Here is a 24,608-nt window from a genome sequence, read left to right as displayed (position 1 = left end):
TAATGCAGCCTACATATCATTTCAAGATAATCCATCTCAGAGTACAAAATCTCATCTGGAAAAATCTAGATTGGAATACGATCTATTTCTCACTGAGTCAGTTGATAAATCCCTCAAACGCTCCAAACACAATTTCTACATGAATACAAACAAACCAGGTACATATTTGGCTCGGGCATTAAATTCAACTAACAAATCTTTCAAACCAATACGTTTGAAATTATCAAAAAATGTTTACACTTGTAATCCAGTTAAAATAGTCCATAAATTTCACTCACATCTCGCAACTTTATACAAGACAAACAATGAATTTAATCCTACAGAGGCTGAATCCTTCTTCTCAAAAATAACCTTACCTGAGTTATCTCAGAATCAAAAAAGCAGTTTGGATGAGCCTATAACTATAGATGAAGTTGCTAACGCCATAAAAGACCTAAAACTTAACAAAAGACCAGGCCCAGACGGCTACTTATACTATAAAACATTCTCAGAAATACTCTCTCCCATTCTCACTGAAACTTTTAACAAACTTCTAGATGGACATTCTTTTCGGCAAGAAACACTAATGGCAATTGTTTGTATGATCCCAAAACCCCTTTCTGATGATACTTCCTGTGTGAATTATCGGCCTATCTCTCTGTTAAACCTCGATATTAAATTATTAGCAAAAATAATAGCAAAACGCCTTAATAGCATTATAGGAAAATTAATACATAGAGATCAAGTAGGCTTCATGCCAAATAGACAGGCAGGCGATAATATACGCAGGGCAGTGTTATTGGCACATATTGCTAAAAAACGGAAAATCCCTTTATGTTTTCTATCTCTCGATATTAAGAGGGCATTTGACACAGTATCCTGGCAATATATGCAATATTCATTACAAAAATGGGGTTTTGGACCCCACTTTTTAACATGGATCAAAGCATTATATAATAAACCCAAAGCCTATATAAAATATGCTGGATACAAATCTGAAGCCTTTAATATCGAAAGAGGTACCCGACAGGGTTGCCCATTATCTCCCTTATTATTTGCCCTTATACTCGAACCCATGGCCCAATACATCAGAACAAACCAAACTATAACTGGCATTGAAGTAGGAGGTATTACACACAAATTATGTATATTTGCAGACGATATATTACTTTTTCTATCATCACCACAGGTCTCTGGTCCTAACTTAATACCAGCTCTTGATGGATTTGCAGCCCTATCCGGCCTTATGATTAATCCTAAGAAATGCCTAATGCTTAATATTTCACTCACAGACATGGAATTGATCCCGGCTAGGGCTGCACTCCCATTCACATGGGCAGAAAAATCAATCCCATATCTTGGAATTCATTTAACAGCATCTCATTCTGACTTATTCTCAACCAATTATCCTCCTATATTAAGACAGATCACAAATCTAATAAAACAATGGTCGCAACTTCCTTTATCCTGGATAGGGAAGATTAATGCAATCAAAATGACTATTCTACCCAAATTGCTTTATCTATTCAGAGTCCTCCCTATTCCAATTCCTTCCTATTTTTTGAGAATAGTAGAAAAAAGAGCAACTTCGTTTATATGGGGCTCTTCTAAACCACGTATACCTATACACACACTACATCTTCCCAAAAATAAAGGAGGCCTGGGATACCCTAATTTTACTAACTACTACAGAGCAGCACATTTGGCCAGTCTGTCCAAATACCATGCAAAACAGGAAATCCCATTATGGGTATTTATAGAGGCTTCAGAAAATGACCCTCTATTAATATCAAATTTATTATGGCTTGATCCTAAAGACCGCTTTAAAATTCATAATCCCATAACTAAACACTTCTTATCTGTCTGGGATAAACTAAAAAACAAATATCAGTTACAATCTCCACACAATCCTCTCCTTTCTTTTATCAGAAATCCGGCCTTTTATCCAGCATGGATTTACCCAAATTCTTTTAAAGCTTGGACAACATCAGGCATTCAGACACTAAATGACTTCATAGCATCTAAATCATTCCTTTCATTCCCATCGCTTAGAGAAAAATATGATCTACCAAACTCTGAGATATTTAGATATCTCCAAATAATCAAAAATTTCTATACACCATTCCTAAAGGGGGATGCACCATTATCCCAATTATCCATTTTTGAATCAATCTGTACAAAAGATCCATTTGCTAAAGGTACAATTTCATCACTTTATAATCAATTATATGGAGTAGCAAATCTTAATAGACCCTCTTACGTTCAGAGGTGGGAGGAGGATCTGGGACGAACTTTAGAAGACACGGACTGGTCTAACATATGGCTCACATCTAAGTCATCTTCACCCAACATCTTAGCACTGGAGACAAATTATAAAGTCCTAACTCGCTGGTATCTTGTACCCGCTAGAGTGGCAAAATATTCACCTAATACCTCAGCTCTTTGTTTTCGAGGATGCCCAGAAATAGGCACATATTTACACATATGGTGGACGTGCCCAGTAATCCAAACCTTCTGGAAGGAAGTCTTCGTAATTGCATCTAAAATATTTAAAAAAATAATACAACCAGATCCATATTTAACTTTACTTAATCTAAAACCGGAATGGTTAACACTCTCTCAATTCAAACTTATGATCCAACTAATAACGGCTGCAAAACAAACAGTGGCCAAGGCATGGAAATCTCCTACATTGGTACTAGCAGAAACAATTCACAGAATGAATAATACAATGTCCCATGCTAAGATGGTAGCCATCGATCAAAATCAAATTCCAAAATTTGAAAAACTTTGGCATCCTTGGATAAAACAACAGTTCCTGTCAAACTTCAATGACTCTGTCCTGTTGCCATGGTAACAGATTAAATGACTTACAGAGACACCCATTCTAAGGCTTCAAAGAGAACTAAAAAGAATAATAAACTGACGAGCGGGACAACCTTGTGGACCATACCTCTACCTTTCAACCCTTTTTCTTCTTTTTCTTTCCTTTTCTCCACCTTACGATTAAAGCTCATTATCAGAATTTATTTGACGTATATACACTCTACTTGTAAACAATATGTATAGTAGGTATAAATCATTTAAATACCTACAAAAGTAACTAAGGAAATGATATATATCTTTAATTTAGGTTTACGTAAACCCAATGTTTAATATTTGAAATTTCATGATATTTACCTATATAAACCCTACTGTAAAACAATGAGCTTACTTTATAGATCCTTGTAAACTTACTTTATGTATCTTTATAACATTGTATACTCAATAAACTTCTTTTGACAAGGAAAAATATTCATAACTCAGGTTATTGTATCCTCCCACACTATTGCCAAGGATACCCCCCAACAACATGCAGATGCAAACAATAACACTAAGCCACCTGCATCTTGGCAACTAATGGCACAGAGCATCAGTTCCTAGGATGCAGGCAGGCTGCACAGAGTTATTGGTTGTTATGATCCAGGCAGCCAAATCTGGCTAGTTTGTCCATTCAGCAAATTGCAAACAGCTTAGGTTTGGGTGAACTCATGGTCAACTTAAACCCAAAGCTAATCACTATACCGAGCCATTATATTTTCCCTTCTAAGTTTTATTTCTCTTTTTTCCAGTCAAAATACTAGTTTTCTTTTTCCATTTTAATATATTTGTTTTCCTTGGCCTCTTAACAGCTGAAGAATTGAAATATTTTACATCTTTAACAGTTCTAAATCTGGACCGCCAACACATTTTCGGAACAGACATTTCTGAGTGCTTTGGTATAGTATATGTTTTTTTCTATTCTTTTTTTTTAATCGTATCTAGAACATAATTGTTGTATGCCCCACATAAACTTTTTGTTCCTTATTGGAAAGTCCAGTTGACATTTCACTGTGCTATTTAACCTCTTGGCTTCCGCGCTATAGCCAAATGACGGCCACAGTGCGGACCTAAATTTCCGGGTGGCCGTCATATGACGGCCTCCCCTGTGCGCGCGCCCCCACTGAGACTCCGGTGATCACAGATCCGAGCAAGGGGCCGGTCCCGGCCCCTGACCATGTGATCAGCTGTCAGCCAATGACAGCTGATCACATTATATAAACAAAAGCTTGGTAATTGGAGGAGAAAAAAGCCGATTACTGGCTTATCTGCAAGGGACATTGTTTCCGAAGAGGAAGAGGCAATTATGCCTCATCTGTGCCCACCAGTACCCCCTGCCAGTGCCACCTGCCATTGCCACCTGCCAGTGCCCACAGTGCCCACCAGTGCCACCTAGCAGTGCTGCCTATCAGTGTAACCAATCAGTGCCCATTATTGCCACCCATCAGTGCCCATCACTGCCACCTATCGGTGCCCATCAGTGCCGCCTAATCAGCGTACATCTATGAAGATGAAAATTACCTATTTGCAATTTTTTTTTTAAATTCGGTCTTTTAAAATTTTTTTAACAAAAAATAAAAACCGCAGAAGTGATCAATTACCACCCGCTCTATTTGTGGGGAAAAATGATAAAAATTTCATTTGGGTACAGTGTAGCATGACCGCGCAATTGTCATTCAAAGTGCATCAGCGCTGAAAGCTGAAAATTGGTCTGGATAGGAGGGGGGTTTAAGTGCTCAGTAAGCAAGTGGTTAAAGCTGTTGCTGGTAAATTTTCATGAGCAACGGGTTTGCAGGTGTGATATCAGCTTTAGGTTGAATGTACATGAGCACTTGAAATGTGTTTGTTCTGTGTTCACTTTGTGCTTGCCATGCATTTGAAATTGTTTAAAGTGGTTAAAGCCACATTTTTTTTACCTTAATGCATTCCTTGCATTTTACTTATCTGAGCCCTCATTCAATCCAACGCTGTGCACATCTGCACCTCTTCTTTCTCTCCCCTCACTTACTGGTCTCACTGGCTTTGCTGAGACTGCGGGAGCCATTGGATCTCGCTGCTGTCAATCACAATTAGTGATAAGGGAGCGAGGGGTAAGGGCTGAATCTTACCGACTGTATCGATTAGACGCAGACAGCAAGGCTCGGGAGCAAGCCTGCAGAAGTGCCCCTATAGAAAGTGCCCTTCTATGTGGGCACTCTGTGAAGGGGAAAAGCCAGGATCACCAACAAGACCTGAGAAGGGAAAGTTCGGTGCTGCTCTGTGCAATTCCATTGCAGTGGAATAAGGTCCTTACAGGATGTCTCCAACTTACAAGCTGACCTCAATACACTGTTTATTTTGGGCAATTGTGGCAAATAAGGTTTAATGTTGATAATCGTAAAGTCATGCAATAGGCGGCTAAGAACATGAATGCATCATACATACTAGCAGGAGAACAGCTGGGGAGTCAATGGCAGAGAAGGATCTGGGGGTTTTGGTAGATCATGAGCCTAATAGTAGCATGCAATGCCAAGCTGCAGTTTCTAAAGCGAACAAAATACTGTCTTGTATTAAAAGAGGCATGGACTGCAGAGAGAGATATATCATTATGTCCCCGTACAAATCAATAGTAAGACCTCATCTGGAATATGCAGTTCAGTTTTGGACACCAATTCACAAAAAGCATATCGGGGAACTGGAGAAAGTGCAGAGAAGGGCAATCAAACTGATAAGAGGCATGGAGGAGCTCAGCTATGAGAAAAGATTAGAGGAACTGAATTTATTCACTCTGGAGAAGAGGAGATTAAGGGGGGATATGATCAACATGTATAAATATATAAGTGGCCCATATAGTGAATTTGGTGTAGAGTTTTTCACCTACAGTAAAACCTTGGATTGCGAGCATAATTCGTCCCGGAAGCATGCTTGTAATCCAAAGCACTTGTATATCAAAGCAGATTTCCCCATAAGAAATAATGAAAACTCAAATAATTCGTTCCACAACCATTCATAAGTCCTTCAGTTTATAGTCCATATAAAAGGAACTATAAAATGTCCATCCACAAATGGCAGCCTCCAAAAGGGGATTAGAAGCAAATTCCAGCAGGAGCTACATAGTATACAAGAGAAGAGAGGCGCCTCTAAGTGTAGCAATATGGTTACATTTATTAAAGGTACAACATTTAGCAACTCACATGGTTGATGATTAAAACAGGCACATCTAAGTATGCAGGCATCCGGGGTAAAGCTGTCTGCAATCTTGACCGGGAAGACTACCCGGAAGTAGAGCGATCTGAAAGCAATGAGGAGGATGGTCTATGTAGACATCTTTACCCCGGATGCCTGCATACTTAGATGTGCCTGTTTTAATCATCAGTCATGTGAGTTGCTAAATGTTGTACCTTCATTAAATATAATTGTATTTCTGCGTCTCTCTTCTCTTTTATACACAGTTGTGACATGACGCTACTTGTATATCAAGTCAAAATTTCAGAAAAAATGTTGCTTGTCTTGCAAAACGCTCTCAAACCAAGTTACTCTCAAACCAAGGTTTTACTGTACTTTTAACCTTCGCATACAGAAAGGCTCCTTCACAGCAAGAGCTGTGAAAATGTGGAATAGACTCCCTCAAGAGCTGGTTCTGGCCAGCTCAGTAGATTGTTTTAACTGTTTGCCAATCCACCGCAGTACATTTACTGTGATAGGTCAGCTCGTACAGGCACAATCACGTACCTGTACATCATGGCTTTCTTCCACATGTGTGTGTGCACCCAGAAACTACCATTTGTTGCAGCACAAGCCGATCAGTGGGTCCTGGGCCAATAATGTACAATCAGCACCTGCTGATCAGCTGAGTAAATGAAAAGAGAGAGCCCTGTGTTGCTAAACAACACAGGGCTCTACAAACAGCAGAGGTGTGCCACTGTTTTTCCTCCCTGCAAAGCAGGGTGTAAAAACCAGCACAATCTTTAGTTAAAAACAGCACACAGTACACACATTAACAGTTGTTATGCACACAGTTAACCCTTTGATCGCCCTCGATGTTAACCCCTTCCCAGCCAGTGTCATTAGTACAGTGACCGTGTATATTATTAGCACTGATCATTGTATTAGTGTCACTGGAGATGTCAGTGACAGTCAGTTCCCACTAAGTGTCAGTTAGTACGCCGCACTATCACAGTCCCGCTATAAGTTGCTGATTGCCGCCATTAGTAGTATAAAAGAAACAAAATCCAGTATATATACCAACGTTTGGAGACTCTATAACTTTCACAAAAAGCAATTAATATAAACGTATTGGTTTTTTTTTTGTTTTGTTTTTTTTTTTTTACCAAAGACGTAGCAGAATACATTTTTGATGAAATTTGTATTATTAATTTTTTTTCATTGGATATGTTTTACAGCAGACTTTATCTATTATAGCGCGAAAAAAATACAAAACCCAGTAGTGATCAATTACCACCAAAATAAAGCTTTGTTTGTGTGAAAAGATTATATAAATCTCATTTGGGTACAGTATTGCATGACCATGTAATTGCCAGTTAAAGTAGCGCAGTGTTGAATAGAAAAAATGGCCTGGTCATGAAGGGGGTAAAGTCTTGCAGAGCTTAAGTGGTTAAAACACTAAAATAGGTAATATTAGGTAATAATAACAGAGCACAATTAAAAGCTCACAGAAATGTATATAGTATATACGGTTGAAAAAAAGACACAGCTTCATCCAGTTCAACCTGTGTGTATATGTGTGTAAGATTTTTATTATCTAACAATTCCCACAACCCTGTACAGTCTGCTCCCCGGGGAAGACATTTAAATGCTTTTTGAAGTTGTAGGCGCTCTCACCTGGTACCACTTCCAGGGGGAGGGAATTCCAAATTGTTACTGCTCAAACAGTAAAGAACCCTTTCCACAATCTAAGATTAAACATTCTTTCTTCTATATTTCATAGCATTTAGATGTTAATTACCTTCTGCCTTTGCAATGAAAAACTCACAACAGAGTAACAAAATGTGAGCATGACTAGGATAATGAAAGACCTGGGCCACACTAGTATAAAACAGAAAAATAAGTTCAGCAATCAGTGGCTATGTATGGCCAAATTTTAGTGGGAGTGGGAGGGGTTTAAAGGGAATCATTGAACAGAATCTGTGCATAGCTGCTATATAAACTACATACATAACATAGTCATTGGACCCACAAAATATTCCTAATTACTGTACCACAACTGGCAGCCTCACAGACACAAATAAACATCAGGACAAAGGATAATTTTTTTAAAATATAACATTTCCATTGCATCCATTTTGTCTGACTGAGCCTACATTAAGGCTGGGTTCACACTTAAAACAGATGCGGCTCACAGCAGGGATCTGGTGCGTACCTGTTCTCCATTCAGAGATGAATCAGGCTCAAATTTTTGCCTGAATTCAGACCTGAAACTGAGCGAAAGACTCACAGGTCCCCTGTGCAATGCGCTCCGCGGCCGCCCCGGTGATGTGTGAACTGGCTCCATTGAGAGCCGGTCACAATCTCCTGTCACTCTAATTGGATGTGGGGAAACCTGCATCCAATTCGCATAAGTGTGAACCCAGCCTTAAGAAGAGCTCCATTAAAACCAGCAACTGTTGGGACAATGAATATCATGGTTAGGATTATGTAATGTACAACATAATGTATAGAGTGCAGGGGTCAGGTGTAAGTAACACACAAACGAGTATATAGAGTACACCAGTCAGGATGAACCCTCTGTTCACATCAGAGTCCCCTCTTATATCAAAGTCCCCAGCATTTCCATCCATTATACATCAGGCTTCCAAGAATCTCTCTTTACATAAGAGTCCCCATTGTTCCCCCTTACACCAGAGTGCCCCCTTACATCAGAGGCCATCAGAGTTCCTCCTTACACAAGAGTTCCAAGAGTTCTCCCCTACATCCCCCCTTACAGTGCAAGGGGGAACTCTGTGGGCCCTGATATAAAGGGGTACACTGCGGACTCTGATATAAAGGGGAATGCTGTAGATGTGGAGAAAAAAAGGGCCAAATGGCCAAACGCTGCGCTAAAAAATTAATTAAATATATACTGAATCAAAAAAGAAAATTAAATATATAAGCAGCCAGCACCAAGAGTCTACAATACAACTGGTCACCAAAGCCCCCTTTACACAAGAGTCCCCAGAATTACTTCTTACCTCAGTGTCCTCCGAGTTCTCCTTTACATCATGGTCTGTAGCTAGGTTTGCCACCTGTCAGAGATTCACCCGGACAGTCTGTTTTTAGCATCCTTTGTCTGGGTTTCTGACACCCGGACACCAGGGCACCCTTAAAAAATTCTTCCAACACTCCCATAAAAACAGATCAGAATCTAGCATCCATAACATGTATCAGAAGTTCACCTATCTTTACATATACTGTATGTAATTGCCTGGATGCAAACAGCCCTAGTTACAAGGGATTTGTTTCTCTCTGTGGAGGGATACAGAACCTCCTGGCCCCATTTTCTGATGCTTTGCTTATAGTTTCACTTCTGGTGCACACTCAGGACTGCTCACTCTGGCAGACCGATCTATTGGAGACGACCTGTGAGTGTGTGTGGGCAGGAAGATGAAGGAGCTGCACGGAATATGAGTGAACAGCAGGACAGAGAGGGGAGGAGAGAAATTGGCTGCCCATTACCAGACTAATCATGTATGTAGTCATCTCACAGTATGTTGTGGTTGTGTCAAGTGTATTTATGCATGTTTATGTGTATCTGAGTGCATGTATATATCTCAGTATGTAAATATATGTGTGTATGCATGTATATAACTGAGCATATGTACAGTATATATCTGAGTGTGTGTATGCATGTACCTGAGTGTATATATCTGTGTGTGTATAGTATATATCTGAGTGTGTATGTATATATCTGAGTGTGTATATGTGTGTATGTATATATCTGAGTGTGTATATGTGTGTGTGCATGTATCTTAGTATATATATCTGAGTGTGTCTATACAGTATGTGTGTGTGTGCGCATGTACTGTACGTAATTGAGCATGTGTATATATCCGAGTGTGTATGTATACAGTATCTCACAAAAGTGAGTACACCCCTCACATTTTTGTAAATATTTTATTATATCTTTCAATGTGACAACACTGAAGAAATTACACTTTGCTACAATATAAAGTAGTGAGTGTACAGCTTGTATAACAGTGCAAATTTGCTGTCCCCCTCAAAATAACTCAACACACAGTCATTAATGTCTAAACCACTGGCAACAAAAGTGAGTACACCCCTAAGTAAAAATGTCCAAATTGGGCCCAATTAGCCATTTAAACTCCCCGGTGTCATGTGACTCATTAGAGTTACAAGGTTTCAGGTGTGAATGGGGAGCAGGTTTGTTAAATTTGGTGTTATCGCTCTCACTCTCTCATACTGGTCACTGGAAATTCAACATGGAACCTCATAGCAAAGAACTCTAAAGATCTAAGAAAAAGAATTGTTGCTATACATAAAGATGGCCTAGGCTATAGGAAGATTGCCAAGACCCTGAAACTGAGCTGCAGCACGGTGGCCAAGACCGTACAGGAGTCTAACAGGTTCCACTCAGAACAGGCCTTGCCATGGTCGACCAAAGAAGTTGAGTGCACCTGCTCAGCCTCATATACAGAGGTTATCTTTGGGAAAAAGACGTGAGTGCTGCCAGCATTGCTGCAGAGGTTTAAGGGGCGAGGGGTCAGCCTGTCAGTGCTCAGACCATACGCCGCACACTGCATCAAATTGGTCTGCATGTCTCTTCTAAAGATGATGCACAAGAAAGCCCGCAAACAGACAAAGAGTTAGCTGTTTATTTTCAGTGCACATAAAATCATATGTAATGGTAGCATTTCATATTTTTTTAAATGATAGAGCTGATGGGTATGCATATTCTTGTGGCACAGCAATCAAAGCCTATTTAATGAGTTAACCAAGGTTTGATTTATTAAACCATACTCCTTTAAGCCCATTCACTGTTCACCGCAATTGGGCCAACGCCCAGCATGCCCAGCAATGCGCTGTGTGTGACAAATTACTGCTCTAGTTTGGGTACCCAATGGTGCCCCAGGTCTTGTATAGTTCTAGCAACACTCCTGTATTATACCCAGGCCATCTACAATGACCACCAACCCCATAAGGTACACATTACTCCACTCCTGGGCTGATTTAACCTAACATTTATACAGTTGGCAAAGTATTCCTTGAAAAAAGTTTAGAAGCATTGTCCATCTCACTAACCCCCCCCCCGTCCACTCCCACTCCAAGATCTTTAGCAATCCTATTGTCTATAGTGTATACTAAAAAAATGATGTGCACCAGTAAAGTGTTCGGGTTTGGCTTGAAGAAAAGGTGGCAACCCTATCTGTAGCATCCCCCATTACCTCAGACTCTACAGGGTTCGCCCTTACATTGCTGAGGAAAACTCTGATGTAGAGTGGAACACTGTGGACTGTTCTGTCTGGAGGAATGCTGCAAACTCTGGTGTAAGGAGGAACTCTGATGTAGGGTGGTCCCTGGTCACCAGAGCCCCCCCCCCACCTTAAATCAGAGTCCACAGAGTTTGCTTTTACATCACGATCTGCAGCATTCCCCTTTACATCAGAGTTTTCCCTTGCAATGTAAGGGGGAACCCTGAAGACTCTGATATAATGGGGAATGCTGGGAACTCTGATGTGGGGGGGGGGACTTTGGTGACCAGAGACCACCTTACATCAGAGTCTGCAAAGTGAATACACTAAGGTGGATGGGAGGGGGTGTTACTGATATAAGGGAGAACATTTATTTGAGTGGCCCCCCTTACCTTGGTGCATTCACTCCCCTCTTACATCAGTGACTCTCCACAGATTTTGTGTGGCCTGGAGCTGGCACACTGACCTAATCTTCTACCAGTAATGGCCCAATTCCATACAGAGCGGGCTTTTAGCTTTGATCCTCTTCCCCTCCAGCTCCCAGTCCCCACATCTCTTCACAATACATATGTACATCATACCTAAATATCATTTCTTAGTATGGTGATTTACGATAACAATTAGTAATTTTATAGTCATGTATTTTACAATTCTGTGCTAGGTGTGTTAGGTGATCTTGCTATGTAAAATAAAATATGTATTTCCTTCCAGCAATTGCTCTGGGTTATCTTACTCGCCTGGAGAAGCTGTGGTTACCACTTGGACCAGGAATAGATAATGCTGCTAAACTAATTATTGAACAATTTCCGAAAATGCCTAACCTCCAGTTCCTCGTCATGACGGGGATTCTAGATGATGGCAGCATTGCACTTTTAGGTGAGTTCCTGTTTTTTGGCATATGGGTGTAACTTTCAGAGGATGCACAAAATTGGTGTACATCCAGGTTTAGCAGACTTTTGATAGTACTTGTGAGTTTTAAAGCAATTTATGGTTACATGATGTTCTGCTGTGCAACCTCCCTCTCTGAGATTTACACAGGGCAGCACTAAGATCCTGAGGACAGTAAAAGAATATTTGCCCAAAATGCACACACTAATTTTGACTTAAAAAATGTACACCCTATTCTCTTGAAAAAGCCTGCAGGCTGTTCAGTATATTTCGCTTTGTATGGGTCACTAAGTGCTCGGGATCTCAGATGCCCAGGCATCTAAACGATGCTCACAGAAGGAATTTGCAATGCTGGGTAATGTAGTTCAAACAAACAGTGTTTGTAGATTCACATGGAACTCCCCAGGGATTCTCAGTCACAGTGAACAGGCTGCCAATTCCTAGAAAAATAAAGTTGGACGGGGCCACAATGACGTCATTCCCGTGCATGTGCAGGGGAGCCCTCGGCTACGGCACGGGCTCTGAATGTCTGGCACGGTATGCTCTGGTGATGTCCCTGGCTGCATGCAGTGTGAATATTTCCTAAATGGTGCAATTTTAGGAGATATACACAGTGCCTACAAGTTATTTACAAAAATAAAATAGAGCAAAGGGCCCAGTGACCATTGGTATCATGTAGGTAAGTATATCAACACCTATTCGTCAAATGGACGGGACAATGATTGCAAAACCAAGGACCTGAGACAAAGAGATGTTTCCCAGAAGATGGCAATAACGGGGGTCAACCACAGTATATCAAAAAATGTATTTATAGAAAAACCACCTTTATTAAATGATTTGTGATGTAAACAGTAACACTAGGGGTGAGATTCCACCATGCTAGTGGAATAACCCCCCCAGGATACCCTATTAAAAACACTCTACTAATAAAATGTTGACAAAGTTGTCACACTAAGGCGCCAAATACCGGGTCCCATGCATACACACATGCATAACCAAGTGGAGTGACTGGAGCTGTTGGAGCGATTTAAACAGTTAAGTAGTCCATACAGAGTATATCCCAGTCAGGACTGTTGCAGTAATTGTGTAGAAAAATTCAAATGAACAGCTGTGTTAATCACTCAAGCTAACATGGTACAATGATCAGGAACCAATGATACTGACTTGCACTGCTCAGCGTATAGCTGAAAAGCTGGGGTATGTTTATACCAAGGACCATGCAGAGACCGGACAGATACGTCCCTCAGTGTATTGGGGATAATACAGTCCGATCGTGTGTAGACAATAGCAGTCAATAGCATTATGCGCCTTAATAGCCTTAGCAGTCCAGCATGAAAATGGTATAGCGTATCGCTGAGAGCTTGTCTAGCAAGCCGTTCAAAAACGGGATGAAGATAATGCCCGTGGTCTCCCACAACTCCCTGATTGTTGTTGCAATGGAGATGATATACTCTTTTATCAACGCTGCAGTCAGCGATAGGCACATCCGGAGTATATCCTTGTGTTGGTTACATCGGCTTTATCTCAAACAGCCACCGAGCAGTCAGATGTAGATACGTCAGGTCACTGAACCCGTCAGTGAGTGAGTGTACCAAGAGCTCATCCAATCAGTCCATGTGAGCAGAGCGGTTCAAAGCAGCACACGCTTGTTGAAACGCATGGGGTGGAGATGGCGCTGCCTACATCAAAGCTTTTCGCACACGTGACCGTGCGCTTTGTCAGGACGTATGACATTCAATATCCATGTCTTTTTAAAGGGCAAATGCCCAATCAGCATCAAGAATGTCAGAACTTCATTCTAGGGCCATCTTGTGGTGACATATCATATTTAAAACACAGGGGAAATAAAGACAATTGAATGTTTACAGCAGTATCAATCTGTTTGTTCATACATTCATACATGTCTCATGTCTACACAGGTTACGGTTCCAAATTGCAAAATTCTAAATAAAGCTTAATGAGATTAAGTCCCCAGGTTAATATTCCGAAGCTGAAGATCAAATATTCCCATTTAGGGATCAAAGATGATATCATATTCCTCTAAGGCTTTAAAAAACCTTGAGACTTAACTCATTGTTTAATCCTTTAGGCTGTAATGTCCCTAGCTTAAATATCCAGGATTTTTCTTTACGTAGTAATACAGTGTCATAGTCACCTCTACGGTCAGTTAGGTTCAGAGCAAAAAATCCCATAACTCTAAGACCAGTAGGTGTACCACCATGACACTGTAAGAAATGTTGTGCTACAGGAGTATCCTCTTTTTGCTTAATGCTTTTTAAATGTTCGCCAAACCTCACCCGAAGCTGGCACTTGATTTTTCCCACATACTGTTTTTTACAAGGACATTGCAGGATGTAGAGCACTCGCCCTGTAGCGCAATTGATAAACTGTTTTATCTCATATTTGTGTCGTCTGTCAGAATCAGTGAAAACTTTTGAACGTTCAACATAGCAACACATCCCACAGTGTCCGCAGGGATACATCCCTGTCAACTTAGGTAGATCAGTGAACCAATTTCTGTTGAGGGGCGAGTATATTTTGATTGGACAAGTGTGTCATTGAGATTCTTGACACGTATCGCCACCATATATGGTCTAGAGCCAACAAAGGTTTCCATACCTTTCGAACATGTAAGTATATGCCAATGGTTCTGCAGAATTTTCATAATCTGGTCCCAGTGTGCACCATACTGTATGATCAATTTTATGGCGCCCTCTGATGTACCAGTTTTCTTTGTCTGGGTACTGAGAAGTTCAACTCTAGTCCTCTGCCCAGCAATTCTTTGAGTCCTTCTAAGAGTTCGATGGGAGTACCCTTTTTCCCTGAAGCGACTATAAAGTAGGTCAGATTTGCGTCTATAGTCATTTTCGGTTGAACAGTTACTGCGAATTCTGAGGAACTGTCCCACCAGGATCCCCCGTATCAAATGTTGTGGGTGATGGCTGTCAGCTGAGAGGAGGGTGTTGGCCGCTGTTTGCTTTCTATAGGTTTTAGTTATCAGTTTACCCGTCTCTAGCCTAATGGAATGGTCAAGGAAAGAAATTTCATGGGGGTCCACCGCATAGGTCAAATGTATATTGCGGGTTTTGTGGTTGAGTTCTTCCAAGAATGCAGTTAATTCTGTCATAGATCCCTCCCATATCATAAGGACGTCGTCGATGTACCTTAGCTAAGTGCAAGCATGGCCAAGGTACTTCGATGAGGCGTATACCACCTCCTCCTCCCACCATCTCAAATGAAGGCAAGCATAGGCAGGCGCCCAAGGGTCACCCATGGATGTACCACGTATCTGCTGACAGTTGCGCGCCCAGGAACTGGAATTAGTTGTTGTTTAGGGCCATATCTAATAGTTCGATAATGAACTCATTTTGGGCACCCATGGTGGGGAAAAATGTGTCCAAAAAGTGATATACTGTGGAAATACCCCACTCATGGGGTATTATTATTATTATTATACAGGATTTATATAGCGCCGACAGTTTACACAGCGCTTTACAACATTAGGGCAGACAATACAAGTACAATATAATTCAATACAGGAGGAATCAGAGGGCCCTGCTCGTTAGAGCTTACAATCTAGGAGGGAGGGTCAAGTTATACAAAAGGGTAATAGCTGTGGGGGATGAGCTAATGGAGAAAATAGTGCAGTTGTTAGATGGAGGCAGGATAGGCTTCTCTGAAGAGGAAAGTTTTCAGGGATCGCCTAAAAGTGGATACATTTGGAGACAGTCTGACAGAATGGGGTAGGGAATTCCAGAGGATGGGCGAGGCTCGGGAGAAGTCCCGGAGGCGGATATGGGAGGAGGTGATGAGGGAGCTAGAGAGCAGGAGGTCTTGGGAGGAACGGAGATGGCGATTAGGTTGGTATTTTGAGACTAGGTTAGTGATGTAGCTGGGGGCAGAGTTGTGGATGGCTTTGTAACTTATTGTTAGTATTTTGAATTTAATTCGTTGGGTATAGACATGTATAAAGATTCAACGCCAATGCCAACCAGGAGAACCTCACACGGGAAGGTCAGGTCTTTGATTTTATTGAGGACATCACCAGTGTACCTCACATAAGAAGACAAAGTGCCCACAGATCCTTAATCAGGGAGTCTATGTATTTACATACTCGTTCCAATGGGCCTCTAATTGCCGAGACAATTGGTCTCCCTGGGGAGTACTCCTGCTTTTTGTGAATCTTAGGGATAATATAAAATATCGGAATGTTAAAGTCATCTACCCTCAAATAGTTTAACTCTTTTTTAGTAAGTAGATCAACGTCAAAAGCCCATTGTAACTTATCATTAATTAACACGACCAATTGTAGGAAGGGGTTAGAGTTTAGTCTTTTATAGTTGTCAGATAGTAAACCTCGCTTTCATATTTTTCAATAGATAGAATAACAATGTTCCCTCCTTTGTCACTGGGTTTGATTGCTAACCTCTCTGCGTCCTGGAGTTCTTTTAATGCTTGGCGTTCATCAGGGGAAAAATTGTCTATGGTGTTGGCCACCCAATTACCTTTTGAAGGTCCTCATGGACAAGGTCTAAGAAAACACAGAGCCATTTATTTTTCCGAAATTGGGGCATAGATGTCGATCTAATTTTGAAATCTGGACTCCGCCTCCAAGGTATAGTTTCAGTCGATTCATTATCATCCAACGATAATCCAGCCCCCTCTAGTAGAGAGACAAGTTGACTAACAGCCACTGTCTCCATAGGATTGGTTTCTTGAGTGGCTGAATTGGCAGTCTGCCCCCCTGAACAGAGGCCCCTATATTATACTTTTCTCAGAAATATACATATATCTTTATAGACTTCAAAATGGTCCATCCTGGATGTTGGCGAGAAGGACAAACCCTTTATCAAAAGATTCAGATAGCCATCTTGAAGCTGGAAGTCAGATAAATTGATGACCCTCATATCACTTGGGCCGGTTGTTTCCGGTCCGGGTAATGTAGGATCATCTAACAATGATTTCTCTGACTCCTGGTGGTGGTGTGTTCCGTGTTTCTGGGGTCCCCAGCCACTTTGTATTTCCACAGTTTTTTCCTTTTCCTCCGTCTACGGTTCCTATTTTGCCTTCTTTTAGGATGCCCCTGGATGGAGGAGGATCCTCCGTTTCCAATTGGTCCTTCTCAGACAGATTGATGGAGCTTATTCTCACTTTCAGAGGAGGAATTTCTGGGAGACATCTCTTTGTCTCAGGCAGGGGCGTTGCTAGGACTACAAAAGATGTGGGGCTAGAGCCCATATTAGCAAAGTAAAGAAAGTTATACCCTTGGGCGGGCATACACATGTATAATATATGTGTATATATATATATATTTCATTATATGTTATATATTATCATTACATCAGGGTCCCCAGAGATCCCCCCCCTTACATCAGGGTCCCCAGAGATCCCCCCCTTACATCAGGGTCCCCAGAGATCCTCCCCCTTACATCAGGGTCCCCAGAGATCTTCTCCCTTACATCAGGGTCCCCAGAGATCCTCCCCCTTATATCAGGGTCCCCAGAGATCCTCCCCCTTACATCAGGGTCCCCAGAGAGCCTCCCCCGTGCATCAGGGTCCCCAGAGAGCCCCTCCGTGCATCAGGGTCCCCAGAGAGCCTCCCCCTTGCATCAGGGTTCCCAGAGAGCCTCCCCCTTGCATCAGGGTCCGCAGAGAGCGTCCCCCTTGCATCAGGGTCCCCAGATAGCCCCCCCCCGTGCATCAGGGTCCCAGAGAGCCTCCCCCTTGCATCAGGGTCCCCAGAGAGCCTCCCCCTTGCATCAGGGTCCCCGGAGAGCCTCCCCCTTGCATCAGGGTCCCCAGAGATCCTCCCCCTTGCATCAGGGTCCCCAGAGAGCCTCCCCCTTGCATCAGGGTCCCCAGAGAGCCTCCCCCTTGCATCAGGGTCCCCAGAGAGCCTCCCCCTTGCATCAGGGTCCCCAGAGAGCTCCCCCTTGCATCAGGGTCCCCAGAGATTCTCCTCCTTACATCAGGGTCCCCAGAGAGTCGCTCCTTACATCAGGGTCACTAGAAAGAGGGCGGTCAGTGAGAGATTATGTCATCTCTCTGCTCTCTCGCCCACCCCTCACTCTTCCGTGCTGCCTGCCCACTCTCCGGTGCTGCCCGCCACACTCGTGGCCCGACTGCAGAGGAGCCACGGCTGTCTCTGAGAGACTCGGGGCTATGGGCCCCAGATTCGGGGCTATAGCCCCAAAAGCCACCCCCTAGCAACGCCACTGGTCTCAGGTCCTTGGTTTTGCAGTTAGTGCCTACAAGTAAGCCTTATTATAGGCTTACCTGTAGGTACAAGTGGTAAAATTGAGTCTACTACCACTTTAACAAAATAAGCACAAATCCAACTGTTCATATATGTAGGAACCCAGTGGCCAGGTCAGATGCACCGAAGCTGTCAGATTATGCCTTCATGTCTGGCCACCTCCAGATGTCTATGGGGGCATTAAAGTGATACTAAGAACACACTTTAACATGTATATGGATAATGGCACTGTAATTAGTTTAATATAAAAAATCTAAGTATCTTTTTTCTAATCAAATTACAGCTGTCACATGACCCAGCTCTTTCCCAGCCTGTCTGCAGGGAAACATAAGCAGGAGGAGCTTCTAGTCCTCTGCTGCTGGTCACATGTTCAAAATAAAAAAAGACAGCCTTTGGAATACAGAGGAAAAATAAATAATTAATATCAATAAACTGTTTTAAATTGTCATACAAATATATATTTGAAATCAAATCTTTATCATTTTTTTGCAGTAACATGGTGTGGGCAGATTTTTGCCAGTCACAGGCTGTGCCAAATTTCTTCAGCCTGTGTCTTAGATTAAGAGGGGGGTGAAGCCCCTATTGTGTTTAGCTGGTTAGTGGGCATGGAGGAGGAGGAGGGAGGGAGTGGGCTGTCATTTACCACTGTGTATACGTCCACATGTGTGACTCTAGTCACATGGGCTGCTCAGATGTGATAGGGTGGAAATGCTCAGCATAGAATCTCACTGAAAACTGAGCATGTGTAGAGTTGCCACCACAGCTGCATAAACCCTAGCTGAATTGGGGACATGAACAGAAGGTGGAGATAGAGAACTACAGGATGAGCCAGTTTTTTTGCAGAATACAGAAAACAAATCTCATAGTGACTGAGTGAGTGTTGCCGCCGACGTTTTTTGTAAGGGAAACTGACAGTAAAACCGGTTTCCCACTGCGCATGCGCGAAGCATGCTGCGCTTTGTGAATGGCTCGGCGGTGGGGGAAGGAGGAGGGGGGGCCCAACTTCTGGCAGAATTCGCTGCGGCAAAGTCACCCGGAAGTAGGAGCGTGTACCTGTCAAAATAGGTAACCCCCCCCCCCTCCGAAAGGTGCCAAATAGTGGGAGGGAGGAAGCTAACAAGCGGAGCTTCGCCTTTTTGGTGGAGCTCCGCTTTAAAGCATAAATAAGAAAAAAAATGTTTTTGTTTTGAATAAAATGGAGGGAGATAAAAACACTTATTAGGTTTTTATTTCTGTCTGTGTCTCCATTAGGGAGATTCCCCCTCTCTGTTTGTCCTGTTTACCATTATAATTGAAAGTAAAAGTAAAAGAAAATCCCCAATTTTGGGTTGCCCCCAGAAAAATTAATAGAGGGAAAAACTTCCAATGGTAATACTAATTCTGGTGACCTGGGGGGCCTAAAGGGATTTCTTAATTGGCAGGGATTTCCATTCACTTCCTATTTTGGCTATGGGACAGGAAGTGAAAGTAAATCCCCCCAATGGGACACAGACAGCAAAAAAAAAACTGACAGGAGTTATAATCCTCCCTTACGCTATCCAAAATGTAAAAAAAAAAAAGGTCTGTGTATAGTTGTACTTTAACAATTTAAACTTATGTCTTTTTTCAAACCTTACATTTTCAGGAAATATAGCAAAGAAAGGCTGCCTGAAAAGGCTTTCCCATCTTGAGCTTGATGCCAGTTACAATGTGTCAGAATCTGGATGGAGAACATTTTTTGAAACAGCTGGAGATATGCCAGAATTAAACCTTCTAAGAATGGTTAGCATTAAAAAATCTATGAAGTGTCATGCTACCACTGTTACCGCCTTCGTTCGGTTTGTATCTAGACTACCGCACCTGACAACAATATGGATGCTGGGGTGGCTTCTGGATAAAGATGATCTAAATATGTTTAACAACATGAAAGAGAAGCACCCTCAGTCCAGAAGTTTAGTCTTGTTCTGGCAAATGCCCTCTCTCCTACCTCCAAACATTCAAGATTAGAAATGTGATTGGAAAATTATAAAATTAAAACTGAGATCTAGATAAAAATTTGTCTAAATACAAGTTCCAGTGTAGTCTTACATGAATCTTGGTGTCCTTTGTGTACAACCCCAATTCCAAAAAAGTTGGGGTACTGTGTAAAATCTACATAAAAACAAAAATCTCATAAACCCATATTTTATTCACAATAGAAAATAGAAAACAAATCAAATGTTTAAACTGAGAAAATGTACTAAGAAAAAAGGAAAGATAATTTTTGAAATTGTTGCCAGCAATATGTCTCAAAAAAGTTGGGACATGGCCAAGTTTACAACGGTGTAGCATCCCCTCTTCTTTTAACAACACTGAAAATGTCTGAGAACTGAGGAGACTAGTTGCTGAAGTTTAGGGAAAGGAATGTTGTCCCATTCTTGCCTGATATAGGATTCTAACTGTTCAACGTCCTGGGTCTTCTTTGTCATATATTTAATTAAAAAATGCACCAAATATTTTCAATTGATGAAAGGTCTGACTTCAGGCAGGCCAGTCAAGCACCCAGACTCTTCTATAAAGCCATGGTGTTGTCATAGATGCAGCATGTGTTTTAGCATTGTCCTGCTGACATATGAAAGGCCTTCCCTGAAAAAGACATCATATGGAGAGGAGCATATGCTGCTTTAAAATCTGGATATTTCAACTTTCAGACTCAGCTTTTCACAAATTGGTGAACCTTTACTCTTCTTTACTTCTGAGACACTCTGACTCTCTAAATTTTCTTTTTATACCCGACCATGTGAAGCTGGCCATACATTATACAATTTTCTTGTTTAATTTCTATTAGGTTTACATACAACCATGTAGTGCAGGGCCCTGCCTGATTGCATACATATTGAAAGTGTTTAGGTTTGACCTCATATTATATGGTTTTGGTAAATCTAAAGAAAATTGTACACGAAAATTGTATAATGTATGACCAGCCTTACCGAGTTGTTGTAAAATAAATTAATTTGTTGCAAAATGCTCTTCCAGCTCTTCCTTGTTAGTACCACTTGTAACGGAATGTCCAACACTCCGATTGAGTGCTTCCGTCATTTGCCGCTTCCTCCAGTCTGAATATAGACATTAGATATTACAGCCGCTTGCAACCAAGAACTAGGCAGGACTCGTTTGGCTGCTGAACTGGAGCATGAACTGTTTATTTGAACAAAGGCACCCAGAGTTATACACTCAGGGGACAATCCCCTCTTCTTTGCATAATGAAACAGGGCGGGGAAGCCTTTACCTCCACCAGTAGCATGACACAGGGGTATTTAAACTTCTCATCACTAGACTGTCTTTGGGAGGGGCTGCTGGAAAAAAAACCCCTCTCACAGCTAATCTACACACATATACATATACATTCCATATTAGGTTTCTTCCAAGGCAAACACAAACAATAGAACAATGGGATACAGCCACACCTCAAACAATCTAGTAAAAAGTCTACAACAGTATATGAGACGATATACAATATATATATATATATATATATATATATATATATATATATATATATATATACAGCTGATACTCGAAAAATTTGAATATTGTGCAAAAGTTTATTATTTCACGAATGCAACTTAAAAGGTGAAACTAATATATGAGATAGACTCATTACATGCAAAGCAAGACAGTTCAAGCCGTGATTTGTCATAATTTTGATTATTATGGCTTACAGCTCATGAAAACCCCAAATCCACAATCTCAGAAAATTAGAATATTACATGCAATCAATAAAACAAGGATTGTACATAGAACAATATCGCACCTCTGAAAAGTATAAGCATGCATATGTACTCAGTACTTGGTTTGGGCCCCTTTTGCAGCAATTACTGCCTCAATGCAACGTGGCATGGAAGCTATCAGCCTGTGGTACTGCTGAGGTGTTATGGAAGACTAGGATGCTTCAATGGCAGCCTTCAGATCTTCTGCATTGTTCAGTCTCATGTCTCTCATCTTTCTCTTGGCAATGCCCCATAGATTCTCTATGGGGTTCAGGTCAGGCGAGTTTGCTGGCCAATCAAGCACAGTAATCCCACGGTCATTGAACAAGGTTTTGGTGCATTTGGCAGTGTGGGCAGCTGCCAAGTCCTGCTGGAAAATTAAGTCAGCATCCCCATAGAGCTCATCTGCAGAAGGAAGCATGAAGTGCTCCAAAATCTCCTGGTAGACGGCTGCGTTGACCCTGGACTTAATGAAGAAGAGTGGACCAACACCAGCAGATGACATGGCTCCCCAAAATCAACACAGACTGTGGAAACTTCACACTGGACTTCAAGCATCTTGCAGTGTGTGCCTCTCCATTCTTCCTCCATACTCTGGGTCCTTGGTTTCCAAATGAGATGCAAAATTCTCATCAGAAAAGAGGACTTTGGACCACTGTGCAACAGATCAGGTCTGTTTTTCTTTAGCCCAGGTAAGACGCTTCTGATGTTGTTTGTTGTTCAGGAGTGGCTTGACAAGAGGAATACTACATTTGAAGCCCATGTCCAGGATCCGTCTGTGTGTGGTGGCTCTTGATGCACTCCAGCCTAAGTCCACTCCTTGTGAAAGTCCCCAATACTTTTGAATGGCCTTTTCCTGACAATCCTCTCCAGGCTGCTGTCATCCCTGCTGCTTGTGCACCTTTTTCTTCCACACTTTTCCCTTTCACATAACTTTCTATTAATGTCTTTGATACAGCACTTTGGGAACATCCAACTTCTTTTGCAATTACCTTTTGAAGCTTTCCCTCCTTATGGAGGGTATCAATGATGGTTTTCTGCACAACTGTCAGGTCAGCAGTCTTTTCCATGATTGTGATTCCTACTGAACCAGACTGAGAAACCTCTTAAATGCTCAGGAACCCTTTGCAGGTATTATGGCTTAATTAGCTGATTAGAGTGGGACACTTTAAGCCTAAAATACTGCACCTTTTCACAATATTCAAATTTTCTGAGATTGTGGATTTGGGGTTTTCATGAGCTGTGAGTCATAATCATCACAATTATGACAAATCAGGGCTTGAACTATCTTGCTTTGCATATAATGAGTCTATCTCATATATTAGTTTCACCTTTTAAGTTGCATTAGTGAAATAAATGAACTTTTGCACGGTATTCAAATTTTTCGAGTATCACCTGTGTGTATGTGTATATATATATATATATATATATATATATATATATATATACACAGTATATACAATATTCCAGTGTGGTTGGACAGTGAGTCTGACTAGTGCAGATCAGGCTGGGGTTCTCGGTCACCCTGTGCCCCTAATAGACACAGAGTAACTTACACATAGGAGGGGCTGGGGGGCAGGACAAGGAGATTCCAGTGCTCTCCAAGGTAAGCTGGGTTCCACAAGTCTCCTGCCCAAAGTGACTCCTGTCCTGTTACTTTGCCAGCTTTTTGTTTTGCGGTTGTCCTACCTTTTTAGAGATGTGTTGTTGCATTAAATGTCAAAATGACCTCAGTTTTTCTTAAAATGGTACATTTTCTCCATTAAAACATTTTGGAAGTTTTCTATTGTGAATAAAACATGGGTTTATGAGATTTGCAATTCGTTGCATTCCATTTTTATGTAGATTTCACACAGCGTCCCAACTTTTTTGGAATTGGGGTATATCTTCCACAACAGTAATCCAGCATGACACAACTCCTGCACTTTGCCTCTGTAATAAAGGTCAGTCACTTCTGTTTATGTGTATAGCTCCAGGGTTTACTGTATGGCTGTGTGGAAAAAACAAAGTCCTGTTTTGAATCCTCTTAAAGGAGTTTTATGCTTTAAAGCAGTATTAAACCAAATTTAAAGTAAATATGTATTATATTGCAACTTACCAGTTCTTAGATGTGATGGTTACATTCGTTTTTTTTTTTAAAGCTTTCTTTTTTTTCACATGACGACCCAGCCAGTAAGTCTGTCGTTTTTCAAAAGAACAAGATTTCCTGCAGATTGTACCAGTTACAGGGATCAAACTAGCCATTTAACATTGACAGTGGTGTTTAAAATGATCGGCTTGTATTTATTTATCTAAAACCTTTATCTCAAAAAGAAAAACAGTGGCTGTAACTGCTTATAAAGTGTGAGCTGGAGTTTTGCTTCGGTTTGTTTGTGTATTTAAATCTGCCAAAACATCTTAAAACTCCACTCCCCCAGACTGACAATGCAGCTGTCCAAACGTGCCCCCTAGTGGCGTCTGGTGCACTCGCCCCTCCACAATGACGCCCCCCCC

At 41.5% G+C, this 24,608-nt stretch overlaps 1 protein-coding gene across 1 annotated transcript in view; it reads left to right on the top strand.

Annotated features, from left to right (window-relative positions):
* Positions 1-20,373, top strand: part of LOC141135121 (baculoviral IAP repeat-containing protein 1-like) — an 88,425-nt gene extending 68,052 nt beyond the window's left edge. Inside the window, 3 exon segments of the mRNA XM_073624403.1 lie at positions 3,651-3,737; positions 11,955-12,119; positions 20,012-20,373. Of these exon segments, the coding sequence (XP_073480504.1) occupies positions 3,651-3,737; positions 11,955-12,119; positions 20,012-20,373 (614 nt within the window).
* The last annotated feature ends 4,235 nt before the right edge of the window (positions 20,374-24,608 follow it).

This window comes from Aquarana catesbeiana, linkage group LG01, assembly GCF_042186555.1.
Source record: "Aquarana catesbeiana isolate 2022-GZ linkage group LG01, ASM4218655v1, whole genome shotgun sequence".
In the NCBI taxonomy this organism is placed as follows: domain Eukaryota; kingdom Metazoa; phylum Chordata; class Amphibia; order Anura; family Ranidae; genus Aquarana; species Aquarana catesbeiana.
The sequence above is the reverse complement of the archived record's forward strand: the minus strand, read 5'-3'. Positions and strand labels throughout refer to the sequence as shown.